The 18,471-nt window shown below is 36.6% G+C and overlaps 1 protein-coding gene across 1 annotated transcript in view; it reads left to right on the forward strand.

Annotated features, from left to right (window-relative positions):
* The window catches only part of LOC108681724 (neuroligin-2), a 74,116-nt gene that overhangs the window by 36,395 nt on the left and 19,250 nt on the right, over positions 1-18,471 (forward strand). The window contains exon 2 of the mRNA XM_047884081.1: positions 13,686-13,835. Within this exon, the coding sequence (XP_047740037.1) occupies positions 13,686-13,835 (150 nt within the window). The remainder of the gene's footprint in view (positions 1-13,685; positions 13,836-18,471) is intronic.

Below are 18,471 nucleotides of genomic sequence, written 5' to 3' on the forward strand. Positions count from 1 at the left end.
GTCGTTAAACTCGGCCTGGGATTTAAATGTACTGTGTTACTTTCATTGCTTGTCTCGATATTTTATTGAATAAGTCTTTCCTGCCCGTATTTCGTTTTAATTTATTGTAGCTTTTGGCATCAGCTTTAACTAGATATTCCGCGCAGAAATTAGCGGACGGAAACAGCGGAACACCAAACAATAAGGGATCATTGGTCGAATGATTCAGGCATGTGCTTGTGGATTGCGTGGGCACTTCATTACATTAAAAATGAAATATTTTTCACTTACTTCTGATCATTTTATTTCCATTTCTTTCGAATATGTATTACTATTTATGTTACTATTTATGAATTATTTCTGCATTTATTATTGACAATTTGACCCATTGACTAAGTTATTCGTGGAGCAATATCATTATTTTATTTTTTTACGATATTTTGATAGTAGCGACGATGTCTGAAATGAATTAATATTGCAAAGACTCCAAGAACACACGATTTACCTATGAGTTTATTTAGTTTATACTGGTTCAGTAACTTATATTATTTTCTCTATTTTCACCAGCTTTCATTAATGCTGCAACTGTCATCCAAGAACTAGGAAGACTAAATGATTATTACGGATGCGATCGTTTTTCCAATTACTGCAAAACGATGGACGCCAAGATAGCATTCTTCGTGCTGGAAGATATCAAGAGCAAGCCTCAGCTCTGACATCGTAATCATCTACAGGGTCTCTGATTTATTGCCGACCATCGTCAGAACAAATGACGAAGTGAGAAGCTCAAAAAATCCTGCCACTTTCCAGACTGTCACAGAAGATTGCCAAATTGAAGTAAAAAGGTGTGAAGAATTGTACCAAAAAACTAAAATTTCTACCCTTTCAGAAGACATCAATAACGCCCAAATGCATTTAGCTTCATTCGATTTAAATGCTCCTGACGAAAGAGTTTATCGAATGAAAATTTTAAGTTTATGAAACAAATGGGCATTTTCAGTAAATTAGTACATCATTTGAATAATTATATGACTACCACAGTTGCAAGCATTAAATGATTGAATTAATAAGGGTCTAGTAATTGAAAAAAGTAGTCCAGAAATATTCTACCTGAAACCAAATCCGCTCGGCCAAGGTCTTAATTAATTGGACCAAAAAAATTCTTAGCATTAAAGTCAAAATTCGTAGGGCATCGATTAACTCGCTCCTGAATTCAATTCATACTTCTTCCATTCATATTGATATATACAAAAATTCTTGCAAGCTCTAATTGCCCACATTTTTTATTTTCAATTGCAGGTTAGATTCCAGTCTCTCGAAATTCTCGATCAAGCAAAGTTTTTTTCTTACGTTTAACCCAACAATAATGACTTTTAAGCCAGAACAGACTCATCTGAAGACTGTCATTTCTGCAATGTGTTCTAATTCTATATAGGAAATTAGGATTTTTTTTTTCTCAAAGAGAATGGCGACCGCACAGCTTTATTGAGGAGTACAACTTTATTTTCAAGGATTTTTTCTATAACTTTCTGTAATAATTTTTTCTATGTCTTTTCAAGGTCACGTGGAAAGTTGACAATTATTTCTAATTCCATTTTTATACTATTTTTTATTCATGCGAAAAGTTCTTCAAGGATGACAAAAATGTTGTTTCGCTAACAATTACTACATCCAAGTTCACCACCATTAAATAAATGGCTACTTTAGGATGTCTATACTTCTTTTTTCGAAATTCATCGACATATATTTTTCAACACGAACTCATTCGATGATGTTTTTTGTCAGATTGTATAAGATTATTTCTTGTTAATTGTTCATGTATATTATGAGGATTTTCCCAAACCTGCATCTTGTCCAAGTAAAAAATGCTTAGCCAAGGGTAAGTTCGTGTTAAAAAGTAGCCACAATTTGAAGGGAGACTTAATTGTAGACGTGAACGCCAAATTGTTGGCCTCGCCTCGACCGGACTGATGCGCATTTTTATCTCGGAGACTTGAACCATGCGAAGCTTTCAATGTTCCCTTGTCGGCCTAGTACTTATTTTACACTTTTACAGTTCTTATACGAAACACCTTAAAGAATTATAGTATATAAAAATTTAAGACAAAAAGATTATTATTAACTAGTAAATTGGCTAACCTTAAATAGCTCTTGACACAAGAGAAGCAATTGCTTATCTCGCTCGATGCTGAGCCTATGCTAGGCTTCATCCATCAATCAACTGGCAACTAATTTGCGATTATAAATCATTGCTTCAGAAGCTCCATCAATATTTTCGACGATCGTAATTTAGCGACGATCGTAAACCCAATGATAATCGTTGGTCGGGACAAAATTAGCAATTTATTTTTAAACAAATTTTAGTCGTAGATCTAACAGGGAACGAAAATGTACTTCATATATTTTTCCATCGCACACGGAACGAATTTTACTGACTATATTCATGGAATAATCATTAGAATTTGGTACAAAGGCAGCCAGACATTTCTGCGACCCGAAAAATCTTAGAAACTTTTATATAGAATGAAAATAAGGCAACAAAAAAATTAATCTAGAGAGACCTCCTAATAACATCATCTACGAACTCAATTTAATTTTAGTAACAAAAATGTTGATTTGGATTGGCGAACCATCGAATAAACTGGAACGCAAATGTATCAGAATTTATTTTATTGGTTTAAAGCAACTAAATATAGAGCACTTCGTCTTAAAGCTGTGCTAGAAATGTCTGTTAAAGGTAATCTTTAATTAAGCAAAATTGGCTGCAACTATGAATTCCCGAAGCAATTTTCCATTCGCTTGAGTCTTGGGAGCAGAATTTCACATAATATTGTTCTGCTGAACGTTTTGCCAACCCTGCTGCAACGAGCTTCCATCATTCAGGCACGAACAGCGACTGCAGTTTTATGAACATCAGGCATAGCGAGTAAAGGAACGCTGCGGTGTTTCATTTATTTTTGAAGTGCGGCATTGAAGCATTTGTTCCTGGCAGAAAGCCCTGCAATAACAGCTTCTAATAACAACTCTCCCTCGCGCAGCTGGGGTAATTTTTTTCATTAGGTGGCGCATATTAGCCCGTCCTGAGCTCCATGTAAACACCGACCGAACTCTGCGCTTGCTTCGTCCTTTATAAAGTAGGACTTTATGTGCATGTGGCCGCTCGTGGCATCGGCTGCTTAAAATTGACTGCTCGGCAATATATTGATGGCATTTATTGTATTTAAATAGGGTCGGGTTTGCCAAATTTTTATTTTAATTATCCGATGAATTGTCAAAAGATTATTTTTCTTCAAATGAACTCATGCTCTTCTCTTTTTTCAAAGATCGTCGCCCTGTTAGGGACGACTGTTGTCTCGTGTAATCGATTCCTTGATCGCGTCTTCTTTTCTAGTGCTTTTCATATAATTTTTCATTTCTGTTGCTGCTCACCCTTCCGATTTATACTTCGATTCTTCCACCTCTCTCGTCTTTGCTTTTTCCTCTGTTCACTAATCCCATTTTCACCCATGTTGACCACCAATCGCTCCTTCTTCCTTCTCCTCTCTGAGATTCCAAGTTTCCAACACTGTTTTTTTTTTCTTGCCAACTTCAGCGCACCGGCCAATCAATACCTTCCGTCACTTGTAATTTTGATTTAAATTGTAATGATACGCGAATGTGACCCGACAAAGCTTGTGCTCGGTGCCCAACAATCTTGTGTTACGGAAACACAAATTTTACTCCTAGGCGATGAAATTTGCATTCAGTCTCGTGCTCCAAAACATAGAGAAGGCAATAATTGAACCAACGACCATCAATGTCCAGTCTCCATCATCGAGACAACGTCTATCCTTATCAGAAAACTCTTCGTTTTGACTATGTTATCTGGTGTGGCTTATCAATGCGGGTTTGGTTTTGAAAGCGTTGAAGCAAAAGCTTATATGAGAAGATGAATTAATAAGAAATTGACAAAACATTATCACATCTATCCAGTAATCCAAAGAGAATGTACAAAGAGTACGTGATTGAATGATAACTTTATCCCTCATTGTAGGTAATTATTGCGGTTAAAACTGCTAAAACTTCACGCTTCCCTCATGTCACTATTGACAGGAACAACATTTTTCTAAATGTTAATCGTGATTGAATATTTCATGACATTCGTAGCGTTATTTATCATGACTGAAATAGACAGACTAGGTTTTATGTCTGGACGGATTTACGTTCAACTGGTGATCTTAGTTATCAATTATTAGCTTGACTCTTGATTTTGATATATAGGGTAACATGGGGCAGCGAGCCCACTGCGGGTCACGGGCCCATAGCGGGTTTCTTGCTAAGTATGGCAGATATTGGTCCGTGTTCTCTACCGCCAGTCGACAGTTTCACTGGGATGAAGTGTACGGATTTACGTTTTGCTAAGTTTTTGCGTTATTAAGTTCTTTGCGAATAACTGTTTTAGTCCAGATAAAAATTTTTTTGCAGCTAAAGAAAGTTTTTTTTCGATTACTATAGATGAAGCTTCTGAAATTACTGTGAATTATTTTTCAAAGTAATATTTATAGGGATAATTTTGAGACCAAGTTTAGACTATTAGCTTTTAAAATAAAATGTTGACACGATATAAATTGAAATGATACCTAGTGGGGGCAACGGGCCCACGCGTGTCACGGGGCAAAGCGCCCATGGTGAAGTCTTGTGTTATACATCATTAGATTTGTCTCAATGACCTTTTCAAACTATGACTAGCTTTTTGAATTACAAATTACACTTCATATTGCATGATTTTTTGATTTGCCACCTCAAGGCATCAGGTTTAGTTTCTAGTTATGCGTATTTATGACCACTTTTCGAGTTATTGACTCTTGCTTGCCAAAAGTTGATTTCAGTCAACACCAATGAGCCAAAAGTTAATGAGAATTTTTATGGTGTCGGCTGAAATCACGATTAGGTACGAATTCTCTGTACATAATATCTGGATTATGGACGAAACTGGAACGAAGTTTTTTTCTGATCAACTAAATATATTTTTTCTAGTCAAGGATACATTTTTTCATGTCAAGGACGAATTTTTTATCGCAGGATATATTTTCAAGTCAAGGATTTATATTTTCATGTCAATGAAATATTTTTCTTCACGTCAGTGATAGATTTTTAAGCCAAGAGTATATTTTTTTCAAGTTAAGTATATGATTTTTTGAGTTGTTAATGAGTGAGTGAATGTCATATTTTTTATTGCATTTTCTTAGTTTTAACTGTAAAGTGTTGTTTTATCATTTTTAAACGAGAAATATGCATTTGTGATAAAGGGACCATGGGTGGGCGCCTTGTCCCAAGCCCATGGGCCCATTGCCCCAGGGGTGGGGCAATGGGCCCATTTTGACACTTTTTACAAAACAGTGTTTCATTAAAAATTGAATGAACATATAGGCGTCTAATTCACATCATACATTCCTCATTAGTTGTACCTTTAAACAAAACAAAGAACCACCTCGTATCAATTAAAAGTTCATCAAAAATTTAGTTTAAAAAAAGGGGGGGCGCGCTGCCCCATGTTGCCCTACGTTTCGCGGAACTTGTCCACGGTGTTGCACCGAACAAGTCGCCTTTGGCCTCCTCCGGAGACGTGCAGTCTTTGATGCAATGAAGTCCGAGCCTTCAAGTCTCCGAGCGTGCACAGTTTTACGGCCGAACTTTAACAGCTTTGATAACAACTTCGATAGGAGTTTTTTTTACATTCATCATTTACGTTTTTCTTTTTTCTTTGTTTCTCGTCACTATAGCCAGAACGAGTTGCCAAAACATGCTCCCTGCAAACCATCTGTAGTCACGAAACTTTTGGCTCGGATAGTTTTTTCCTCCGTCGTGTAGCGGCAAAAGCTTGTAGTGCATACTTCTTGCTTGCTTGGATGAGATGGAAAAAATTTACGAGTCGGTAATGATCGCAGCAATTCCTGCGTAGCCTCTGCAGGAACCTATACGGCAAGCAGGATTATGTTATTTGTAGCAGTAGTAAGTCGGCATAATAAGTAAAGTCAAGGTTGCATAGTAAATCAAAACTTTTTCAAGTAAATTTCGCGATGAATCTGATCGCTGCATTCAATAACGCATGATATTGATTATGCTTTATTTATTGTTGGGTTGTGATTATAGTTATGCGTTGTACTCGAATGTACAACGAATAATTTTTTGGTTATGTTGATTAGGATGCGTTGAGATAATTCTTAATGACAAGCATATCCATTTCTATACATTTCATTTAAATATGGAAAATTTGCATAATACAGTTATATAAAAATTGTTTACCCTCTATCAGAACGTTTTAACTTTTTTTCTGTCATGACTGTTTAACCTCAACTTATAATAAAGTTAACGATTAAAGAAATTATTGGCATATTTTCCAATTTTTATTCCACAAAATTTTTACCAATATTTTTCTTCCTTCTTCATCATTTGCTGATGAATCAATGTCGATGAATATTGACGGAGAAAACTATCACTAATTTTTACGTTTGTAAAAACCATAAGAACATCGATCAATGCCATATATATTTTATATCAATAAGGGCGCGGGATTTGGTTAAAACTTCCTCCGATAGCACGTATAAGTAACTAATAACTGATTGAACAACTCAACAAATAACCCGTGTGTTATAAGATATACAATGGCGGTGAATATCTCCCCGAAGTATCCTTCCCTGGAGTGCGATCCTGTTTATCAATTCACTCTGGTAATTCATGCTTAATACGAGTTGGCCCGAGTGTAACCCTGGCTGCCATTTGCATAAGCCTAACATAAAACGATGCACAATTTAGGCAAGGTAGAGCAGTGCAATAATACCTCCTTTATATGCATTGGTTCTGTTGCTGCTAGTCCAGGCAAGAGTCGGCGACCAGCGTTCCTATAAACTGGTGGCAGGCATGCAAGCACTCAGAAAAAATGGAGAGACTTTGTTAAAGTATCGACGCACTTCTTATCCTTGTGTGGGCCACTACGACCCAGTTTCGCCCGACAAAAAGGCTAAGCACGGAAAGTTTGTTATTATTTGGACAACATGAGTCATTTATTTTTCAGAGGGATTCAGGCATTGTCATTGTCTGGGCCACTATGACCCAGTTTCGCCCGACAATAAAGCGTTGCAATGCCAAGTACGAAAAGTGTGTCATTATTTGGACAACATGAGTCATTTATTTTTCAGAGAGATTCGGGCCAGAGCGCGCAGGCATCCCTATCATAGCAAACTGTTTGCTTGGGTAAACTCTTCGTGAACTTTGCCTCTTAAGAACTCTGAGGTTAAGGCAATGGGCGTACTGCCCGCCATTTCTAGGTGATATTTGCCCAAGCTTTTATTGGTTTCTGAACTTCAGTTGCTCACCAGCTTTGTTGTAATCGCGACTTTGCGACAAAACAACTATCGACTATTTAGAATTGCCAATTTGGGGTTGATTTTTTTTCCTCCACTGTGCCTGTTACGCATACCATTGTTCATTCCCTATTCCACCAATCCATTACTTGAGACAGTGTCCAACTCTAAGCCGTCAGGAGCATGAATCGGCTGAGAAAAAAGCAATATAATTCATTAGAGGAATACGTTATTACGTTAGATAATTATAATATTTATCGACAACGAATTTATTTATTACAATTAAATTATTGTTCATTGTATAATTGATAAATATTCATTTTTAGAGGTGCGAAATCATCTGCCTAATTTTAACTGCATTCGGCTAATACAGATGCAGAAATTCAGTATTAAACCTGCATTCATTCCCAGTATCTTTTATTATTGAATTTATGCAGTTAATTTTTCTCAAAGAATATAGACAATGAAGATATTTATAAGAGGCCTCGGATGCCAAAATATTATCCGAAATTTCGGAAAAGAGATCCTTCAAATATTTCATTATTGAAATCATAATGAATTCATGCAATTTATTTTCTTCTATACTCACGTATCTCAATTGTTAGAGAAGTAAATAACTGAAGTGCATTGTGAGAGCTATTGTAGTAACTGCTATCAGACCGATGGGAATAATTTCTAGCTGAGCATGGTATTTTTAGACAATTATTTTAAAGCGTGAAGTGTATCTCGTTCGTTCTTGAACGCAATATCAGTATGAACTTAACAGCAAGTTTCCTTGGTATGCGCTGTTAGTAAAATGACCTCTTGAAGCACGGGAAGTATTTTCCTTGGAATAAGCAATTCTAGTTCCAAATTTGATGTTAAGTACAGTAACGACCTCTCGAAGCCTATGCAAACGGCCTCTAAATTTAGAAGGAACAGCATCCTGCTGTCAGGTCGGCGATGGACCGTACGATGCTGCCACTTATGCTCCTAGTGTCCCTGCAACGAGGTTGCCCCTGTACGAATGCTTCCTTTATTTTCAGCTGCACTTCACCTAACTTATTTGGACATCCACCATTAAACTTTGGGCATTACATCGACGTTGTTACGAGTGTCGTATAATTTTACGGCTGCATTACCCAGACCGACACAACACACTCCTATGATATACCTTTACGACTTGTCCTTCCAGAAATTGCTCTCCGTTTATCAGGGCGTTCTTAAAACTCGATCATTATGTAGTCCGGCCTTCTCTTAGATGTCACACAAAATATCCCATAGGCAACCATTAATGAATTCTTTACGTGAAGCTCAGAATTAGGCTGATTACTAAAATTTTGTAGGCGGTAGAACGGCTGCAGAGACGTTAATAACAAATTATTGCCCATTGACACGAGAGCTAAAATCACACATTTGAAAAGAATACGCACACAAATGGAATCTATTAAGTTTCATGACGTGATGTATGAATGTAAAGAAATCGGATTTAGATTCCGAATGTTTGAAAGTACATATATTACTAAAAAATATTTTGTTCATGATTAATATTTCTTAAAACGAAAGTAGAAACGACTTGGGTCGGTGATAGTTGAGCTCCTAGTTTTTTTTTCTACGAGTTTAAAAATCGCGATTTGAATGCTGAAACAATATTAATTAGTGAAAACAAAGAGAATAAATTTATTTTTGACATTTATTAATTAATGTAAACTCCGCTCCTTTCATGTGCAATATGCATATAATCATTACTTCTGCTCAAAATTTTTGGGACAAATAAAAAGAAAAAAAAATAATTCTTCGCAGAAACAACCGAGAAAAATTGTATTGTATTTTCTCACTCGGATGCTCCTAAGTAACAGTGATGACACGTTTTGAAATTTGATCTTATACGTTTTACTTAATTTATCAACCCTTCTCCAGGTCTGTATGCAGAGACACATCAATGAAACATTAACCGGCAGCATAATAAGAAGCGGAATTAGCGAAAAAGTTCACATTTTTGCACTAAATGACCGTCAAAATATAGACCGTCAGTTTCTGAAGACTTGAGTTCATAGCTGCGGACCTCGTCTTGTGATTGCTATGGGACGCATAAACCCCTTGACTATCTAGCCCTCATCTGGGCTGTCTCGTCATGGCAATCTGGCCACCTATTACGCGACCTCGCTCCTAAATCATAAGCAAATAGAATTTTAAAATGTGTTTCATATCGGAGATTTTATCGCTTTTTCGATAGCATAGAAATCGTTCAGAATTTTCAAAAATCGGTTTTATTCTGAACGACAATGATTCAATTTTGTTGTTAATGTTTGATGTAACTAGCGCTAGAAATTCTTTCGCATGCAATTGATTGAAAATATGAATAAATGGTAACTAAATTTAGAAAATAAACGTCAGAAGCTATAAAGAATTCGCGCAGTTTAATTTGTTTGCTATTAAAAATTTGTGAATTAATGCCTAGACGTCGAGTTTTGTTAGGTAGGAAAACAAAATACAATAATATTATTCATCATTAAAATTGGCAAAAAATTCCCGTGCTTTCCATTCGGTCATTACACTCGTTGATTGGATTTTCAAAGGTCGTCAGCCAATGCCAATGTTCGTAGCTTCGCTTACGCCGCATCAACTTCAGCAACTGAACTAATTCACCAGAAATGGACATCACGACATAACTTTATTACTATTACACTTTAATACCGACACTGCATGAAGCTAGGAAATATTAATAATAAATAAACATTATTGAAGAGTAAGAATTAACTAAAGTAAATAAAGTTTAATCCTATAAATTCGAAGACACCGTTCAAGAATGGTGCTTAATGAATTATTTTAGTTGGGGGTTGTGTGTTATGTTATGTTTCATTCATGCTGATTGAAACATGATTTTCATTCATTTATGATTGTGACACACTTGTGCTGTTATTATCGTTCTAGCTGTTCATGTAGTTAGTACTTTACCAAGCGAAAGTAAGGGGAAAAAGCCTGTTTTATGGCTCAAAAATTTCATTGCCACCTCCTAATTTTGCTCGTCGTTGTCTCGCTCCAAACTCCATTAAATGATAGTAACAATAGTTTTCATTATAATTATGAATAATTAAAATGTTTTCAAATTCAAATGATCACAAACGGGACGCGTTAATTTTCGTATCGCGTAACGCTTCGTCATTTATTTACCAAACGTATGTAGAGATACATTGGTTTCTGCATCTATTACGTGTTAGGTCAGAGTTTAGACAGCCTTCTGCTATGCAATTCCCCGCCACCGCATTACGCGGGCCCGAAATTCACAATAAACTATTCGCTGCTCACGGGCGGGCGACTGATCCTTCGCAACGCCGTTTCACCGCGCGAGTCGCCAAAATAGCGGCGACTGCAGTGCTGAATTTACGTAGACAAAAAACGATGTTGTCCACCATTACTCGTCTATTACTTGCTCATTACATTGAAGTGACTTGGTAACTAATGTAATTCTGCTTCTTCTTTACTACATGAACTATCTTCTTTACTACATTTCTTTTCTAAATTTCTTCTTTACTACATTTCTTTGCTACATTTCTTCTTTACTACATGAACATTCAACAACAATAAATTCTATTTCTTTATTTTTATAACGATAAATTCACCAGAGGTTGCATAACGTTTACTCGCAAAATATCCTTAAATATTTTAAATTAATGGTCAATTATAATGTTCTATAACGAGTTTTTCCATGTATCATTGAGAATATTAATCTATGAGCATCGCTACCCAACGCATTATGATTGCCATTACTTCATTTCAAAGTTGCTTAACTATTCAGCATTTTCCCAGAACCACCTGAATAGCACAAATGAACGACGTTTCTGAACTAGAGGAGCATGAAAACGACAAATGTATAGAATAAATGATCTTTATACAATTTAAACAATTCATGATGATCAAATATTTTCATCTTAATATAAATTAACTTATGGAGTCAAAGAAAGATGAAATTACGCAGCAGTTGAATCCGTTCCGTGGATCTTCTTATCTGAAACTCACTCGCATTGTAATGCAGTCACGCGCTGCAGAAATGCACTGGAGTGAAACGCAGCAGTTTTGGTCGGTTAATGAAGCGTCGGACTCACAAATTCAGTGTCTTGAGGTCTCATCAGTAAGGCTGCCATTATTCGGGGCAGGGCATTTGTTAGAGCGAAACTCGGCGCCGAGTTTTATTGAAGCTTAATCGCACAACTTGAGCTCCACGCTGCAAATTTTGCATAAGTTCAATGCATCGCAACTCAAAGTTCTTGGTGCGACTGGAAGCATTATGTTGAGACCCTTATTGGTGCTGTTAAACCTTGACTTGTTCTTTTGGATATTCTAAGAGATGAATTTGCTAACGAAGCTGAAGAAGTCCTTAGACTAGATAAGATTAGTTAACTCGGCATAACAACTTAGCCTGATGGGCTAATCTGGTGCAGACGAGTAGGTTTTGACGTAATTCTTGCAAAATATGATCAAATTATAGATATTGCTAGCACATTGAAATAGAATTGGCCATAGTCTGTTTTAGTAACGCCGGAGCATTATTTAATTCTTGGAACACAAGTTCTCCGTCTTTGAAATTTGTGGGTCTATATAAGTTCATCACAATCTTGAAGTGATGCTCATTCTCGATTTATCACACTTTAGCATTTCAATTTTTGTTATATATGCTATATCATATATTATCATTCGATCGAATAAGAAAAGTTTTACACACAGTCGTAAGTGTAATATAACGAATTATTTTCTATAGACATGATGTGACTTTTTCAGAATTTAACTTGATCACATACACCTTTCCAGCTTTTTAACTTTGTTTAACATTAGATGAATATTTATTTTATGCTATTTACATCGAACACCTCACTGCTCTACAGTGCAGTTGAGATCCTTACACTTAGAAATATTTCCATAAGATTCATTCATCTCATATCCTTTCCTTAACAATTATAGATTAGTAAAACTGTGTTGCTTAATGATTCTGAAATGATGGTGAATCGTAAATGTCATTAGCTTGGTGATTATGAAACGGCAAACGATTGCTTAATGCTTGCTTAAGCAACTGTCTGTTGCTTAAGCAATAGCTTTATCTTCATAATGGTGAAACCATAAAATTTTGATGGTCCATATAATGAACACGTGCGGACCCTTTCCTGCCCGGAAACCGGTCTACGTTGCGCTCGGGCAGTTGCCTTCTTAGGTTTGTTAATAAAACAAAGTGGAGACGTCGGGCGGCGAGCTCATTTCATTATCCGACTGCATGCAAAGGGCACTAATGACCTGAGAGCTGCAGCTGTATGCCTTCATTAGCAGCTGCTGCCACCCACTCTTTATTGGTCTGCTGTTGTTATAGCAGACCAATACTTAATATGGTTCTTGTGGACAGGCTGTTATTGTAAATATTATATTACAATTTGTTTCTGTAATGCAGTGCAAGGTCTGATAAAACATCAGTTGTTGCCGGCGTTGCAGCTAAATTAAAAGTTGCTGTCAAGTCACAGATATTGTGGCCACTGTTGACGAGGCCGTTTTGACTCTTCACTACACGTCCATCTATAATTTCGTCGCATACTCCAACAATGTGCGGCGGTTTCTTTAATATATTTAATACTATTTTTTGGATATAGCCAATACCAGTCACTGCTGCGTATCCTATTCAATTGCTTACGGCACTTCGGCTTTAAGAAAAAACGTGTTCCGAACTTACATTTCCGTAAATCCTATGCAGAACATAGAATTTTGCGTCCTGTAATTTTGTATTTTTCTAAAAACATCCTATTTCTGCTGTTTAATTTTACATTTTGATATTTTTACTCATTAGTTTACATGGCTGTTCAAAATTCTCTTTTGCCATCCATGCATCAGTAACTAGTGCTGAGAACGAATAGCATCTTCTCATTATTATATGAAACAGGCCAATGTTGAGAGGTTTAATTAATCTATGTCTGTTCCCATCTTGATTGAAGATTGGTCATCATTGACAGAAACACAGACACATGCCAGCATATCTTCTTCGAAATCGAATTTGTAGACCAAACTGTAGGAGGAAATGTATGCTCTCATTCCAAGTCCATACCGGTATACAGGTGTTGTTTTGATGAAATAGAATACCGGGGAATATTTGTTTTTGATGAAAAACTAGTGTTTTGATGAAATAGAAGGATAAATTGTTTAGTTCACATCGAACTTTTAGAGCTTTATTATATCTTTATTATTCTAATAAACATCAGGGTAAGAGTTCAGTATGGAATTTAGGTACAAAACTTGCTTCAGCTAACGTATATACCTTCAGATAACTGATAAATGCTATACTAGTGTTTGAATTAATTATTCAATAAAGAATTAATTTAAATAATCGACGCATTTCTCTGCCTACAGCGAGCACGCGGAACTTCAGGTACCCGACGATGGTTTACATCCACGGCGAGTCGTACGAGTGGAACAGCGGCAACCCGTACGACGGCTCCGTGCTGGCCGTGTATGGCGAGGTCATCGTGGTTACTATCAACTACAGGCTCGGCCTGCTCGGTCAGTACTAATTATTATATAATTAATTACATCAATATTGATACAAATAACGAACCAATACAGGATAAAGATAACTGGTAAAAGAAATGATTTGAGGTTATCGTCGTAACTATCAACTACAGGTTCGGTCTGCTCGGTCAGTACTAATTATTATATTTTCAATTACATCAAGAATGGTAATAATAACAAACCTATACAAGGATTAGATAACTATTAAAAGAAATAATTTGAGGTTATCGTCGTAATTATCAACTACAGGCTCGACCTGCTCGGTCAGTACTAGTTATGATGTTATTAATTGCAGCAATAATGATATCAATAATGATAATAATAACAAACCAATGCAAGGATGAAAATAACTATTGAAATAAATTATTTGAGTCCGTCGTCGTTATTATCAACGATAGGTTCGTCTTGCTCTGTCAGTGCTGATATAGTGACAGTGATAGTGGCAGTGAAAGTGACTGATAAGAAAGAGATAATGATGGTGACAGAGATGGTGACAGAGATGGTGACGGAGATGGTGACAGAGATGGTGACAGAGATGGTGCCGGAGATGGTAATGGAGATGGTGACGGAGATGGTGACAGAGATGGTGACAGAGATGGTGACAGACAGAGATGATGACAGAGATGGTGACAGAGATGGTGACAGAGATGGTGACAGAGATGGTGACAGAGATGGTGACAGAGATGGTGACAGAGATGGCGACAGAGATGGTGACAGAGATGGCGACAGTTATTGAGACAGTGTAAAAATATATAAATTAAAATTTATATTAGAAGGTATATTGATATTAATATTAATGGCCATTTTAAAATTGATATTATTAATCACATATTAGTAAAAGTATTATTGACATTATTATAGCCCTAAATAACGACGTTAATACTGACATTGTATTGTCATAAATACCTGAATAGTTCACCGGTAAATAATTATTTATTTTGAAGAAAAATTTGAAGAAAATTACTCCTTATCAATGTTGGCCACTGTAAAGCCAATGTATGTGTTTTTACATCAACATACCTAGATGAACTCCGTACGAATTTGAAGTGAAGATTTGAATGGAAATGATGCGCTATCATCAGCTCATAAACGATTATTAATAGTAAACATTGACCATTAAACAATACATCTAAAATGTTGGTAGAAGTGCATTCTTGATTGGTCAATTAATACGTAAAAGTCTTCCGCTAATTAATAATATTTGTTTGCGTTATTAAAGATATATGTTCCAGATATGTTAACTCTAATGCTTGTTTTTGGGTGTTTGTGCTAAGTTTCCCCTGCAAAGCTGCTACATTATCTACTTTAGATATTCATCTCGTCCAAGTTTCGTAACCACACGCGCTACAAAGTTCAAGTGCAGTGCCAAATTTGCAATATTTTTATTTTCCAAGTAACTATTTTAGCAAAATAATGAGTTACATCTGAACACGATTCGTGACTCATGACGATCATTCCACGAGAAATCTGCAATACAATTAACTGTAGAGTACAATATTGGAGCATTTTGATAAAATTTGCAAGTAATTGTGCTGGAAAATCTTTCTATGCATGCCTAATTTCTATTTAAGATGTGATTTCTTCTTTTTTTTTAACCTCAATTAGATTGAAATTTAATGTCTCGCGTCGTCAACACGGGAATCTAAATTTAATGGAATTTTAACGCTCGACAAGAGTCCGAATGTAAGACATTCAGGTTTTCGTCTTACGGTTCGTAAGTTTCATTGTCGTGTGCTGAGAAAGAATAATTTCTTTGCACCGGGAATATAGACTATCGTTAGCAATGCGGGTCATTTGCTGGCGATGAACGACTGAAAAGTCAATGCAAATTGCAGCGGTAATGTCGAATAAAGTTAGCTCTAAACTTAGAGACGAGGTCTATGGAGCTGAAGATCCCTAGGAGACCTGTTGTCAAAGCAGACCATTTGTTGAGAAAACCTTGCGCGGAGGGGACAGGAGTGCTGTCAACAAAGTCGTTCAAGGAGTCACTCGAGCGATGTGACAATCGTGCTCGTTCTTGTAATGAGAAGCTCGTCTCTTATAAAGCACGGGTCGCAGCACACATTTAGTGCATATTAAATAGCTCCCGTTTCCAAATGAGCCTCAAGCTATTTCGAAGGCTGTTAATTCTAGTGAAGATGGCGGTTGCTTCCTTAATAGGAGTTTGTGCCGCGCTATTGCTGCTAGGAAGTCTTCGACTCTAAACGTAAGGGAAGGCAGAAAACTACCTCGAATAAAAAGTCTTCTTGAAGGAAGTGCAGTAATTTGGAGCGTAATGAATGACGACGTTGAGCTTCAATAGTGAACGAGCCAAACGCTTCAAAGGAGAACACAAAAGTGAGAAAGACCTACCGGGATCGCCGGAAAAGTTTCTCACAGAAGATTCTGTCGCTGAGGCGGTCACTTGTAAGTGCAAAAAACTGGTTGCGTCGAAGAGAGCATTTGCTCGTTAAAAAACTTTGGCAAAAAGTCGCAGCTTCGCCATAGATCAGTCTTTGAAAAGAGCTTTATGGCTCAAAAGTGTTTACCTTTGAGAGGTCACAGCTCTTGCTCTTTGTGAAGGAAATATTATTGTGAAATTAATTTATTCCATTTCATGAACTAGTCATGATTTTTCAACTAAGTGGCACTCACAATGTTGAATTCCTTAATTGGATGATTTGAAAGCTGAAAAGCAAGGAAATTTGAATGAGAGTGACCAACTGAAGTTTTGATATTTTAACGTTTTTGTTATGTGGTGTTGCATAATTTAGAACACTTTTTATATCTAAGTCCAATTTAATCTTGTTTAGCTTGTAAAATTTCATTTCCAACGTAAAGTCTAGAGCCGCAATAAGTTAGAATTATTTTCGTCTTGCTATTAGTCTAGATTGACTTAGCAACTCTCGCGCATGCCAACATCTGAAAGCTCCACAAATTGAGCGCCTGCCTTCCTGCCTGATTTCTCCCAGGACTTCCATGCCTGTGGTCCGTAATATAGGCTGCGGTCGTTTTAGGCCACCATTTTCAGAACCCATGAGCGTGTTTAATTTCGTGGAAAATATCGGAAACTAATTTCATGAGACACCAACATTGTGATACAATTTCCTTCGCCTCGCACCTCGCTCTGGCCACCGGAGCGCCGATTCGATTTCTTCGAATTGGGTCTGAAAAAATATCTTTTGTAGTTTAAAGAAAATGTTTCCATGGCTTACTTCTGCTCCATTTGAAGTCGGCCCTTCTGGAAGGCGTTGCAATTTTGTTTTTTAATGCAACGTGATTTTTTAGATCAATTTAGCTTCCTGGTCAAATTTCGGTGAAATTTCATAGATTTTTCGGACCAGCCTCAATTTATTGCAGATCTGAGCTTTCTACACGACATTAGTTTCATTTTATATTTTAATGTTATTCTTCAACTTTCAAAATCTCAATGGAAATAATTAGCTGAAATAGTGGAATTTATTTTTAATGTCTAGCAACGTAATTAAAGCTCAGCTAAATCAAAAATTACGTTTTTCTCTGATTTTATTCAAATTTTTTTATTGATGAATCAGTCTCATCCAGATCGCAGAATTGCTCATTCATTGAGCAACGCTGCTATTTGGGATTTAAAGCTTCTTGCTAAAACTCTGAAAAAATTTACATGGATCGAGCTGCAAATTAAAAGCTTATGTTCGAAGTTGAAGCTTCTGTTTATGCATTTTCTTGCCGAAATTATATCATCTGAAACGTTAGATTGAAATCAGTGTATTTATTTTGCAACATTCTGATTATTAAATATGTATGCATGACCTCATCACTGATTCATTAATAATTTAGGCCTGAAAAAAGCCAGATTCAGTTTAATATCTAGGCTGGAATCGCAATAACTGGACGCACAACAGAAATTTCCGCCTAATATTTTTGTTATGCTAACCTTCATATAATCCGAATCTATCATTTTTCTCAAATATTTATAGGATTTAACTGTATGTGCTGTTCGAAATCAATGGCATGAGTTGATCCAGTTCACTGCAGAAATAGTGAAAGAACTCTCTCAGCACGGCCAGCGAAAAAAAAAAGAAAACGGAACTTGGTTAATATTTTTCAGTTACGCACATCGTGCGACGGAGCTGGTATTCCTAGCGTCCAAAATTCAAGGTAGAGAAAAATTTTTAATTGAATTTGTTCGCCACGCGGCCTCCACTAAGGAGCTGACCCGAAAGATGGAAGATGAGCGTTTGCCGTTGATGCCAATGATGAGAATGGTGCCTAAAATGCGCGAGAACGGAACTCTAGCGCAGCAATCTTTCGTACGATGAAGAGGCCCTGGCAAGTCTATTGGATGTTCCGGGTTTTACGCCTCTGTTAACTTACTTTTATGCCACTCACTGAGGACGCTATAGCCTTGTTAAACGCTCTTATGGCTTACTTCAGGGGCAGACTTTCCGGCCATCGGAGTTAGTGTTCTCTGCAATAGGCGAAGGTCCAACTCGCATATCTTCGGCTATTCATCGTGAAATTGACGCTTTTGTATTTTTCTACTTATTCAATAATGAATTCCTTTTTGGAAACTTCCGTATATTTTGCTCACTGTTCATACTCATCTCTTTTGTTGACTTTAGGTTTTCAATGTTACTCAAATTGCATTTCAGTCTTCATTTCAGGG

The sequence above is a fragment of the Hyalella azteca genome, unplaced genomic scaffold, assembly GCF_000764305.2.
Source record: "Hyalella azteca isolate HAZT.00-mixed unplaced genomic scaffold, Hazt_2.0.2 contig14503, whole genome shotgun sequence".
Lineage (NCBI taxonomy): Eukaryota > Metazoa > Arthropoda > Malacostraca > Amphipoda > Hyalellidae > Hyalella > Hyalella azteca.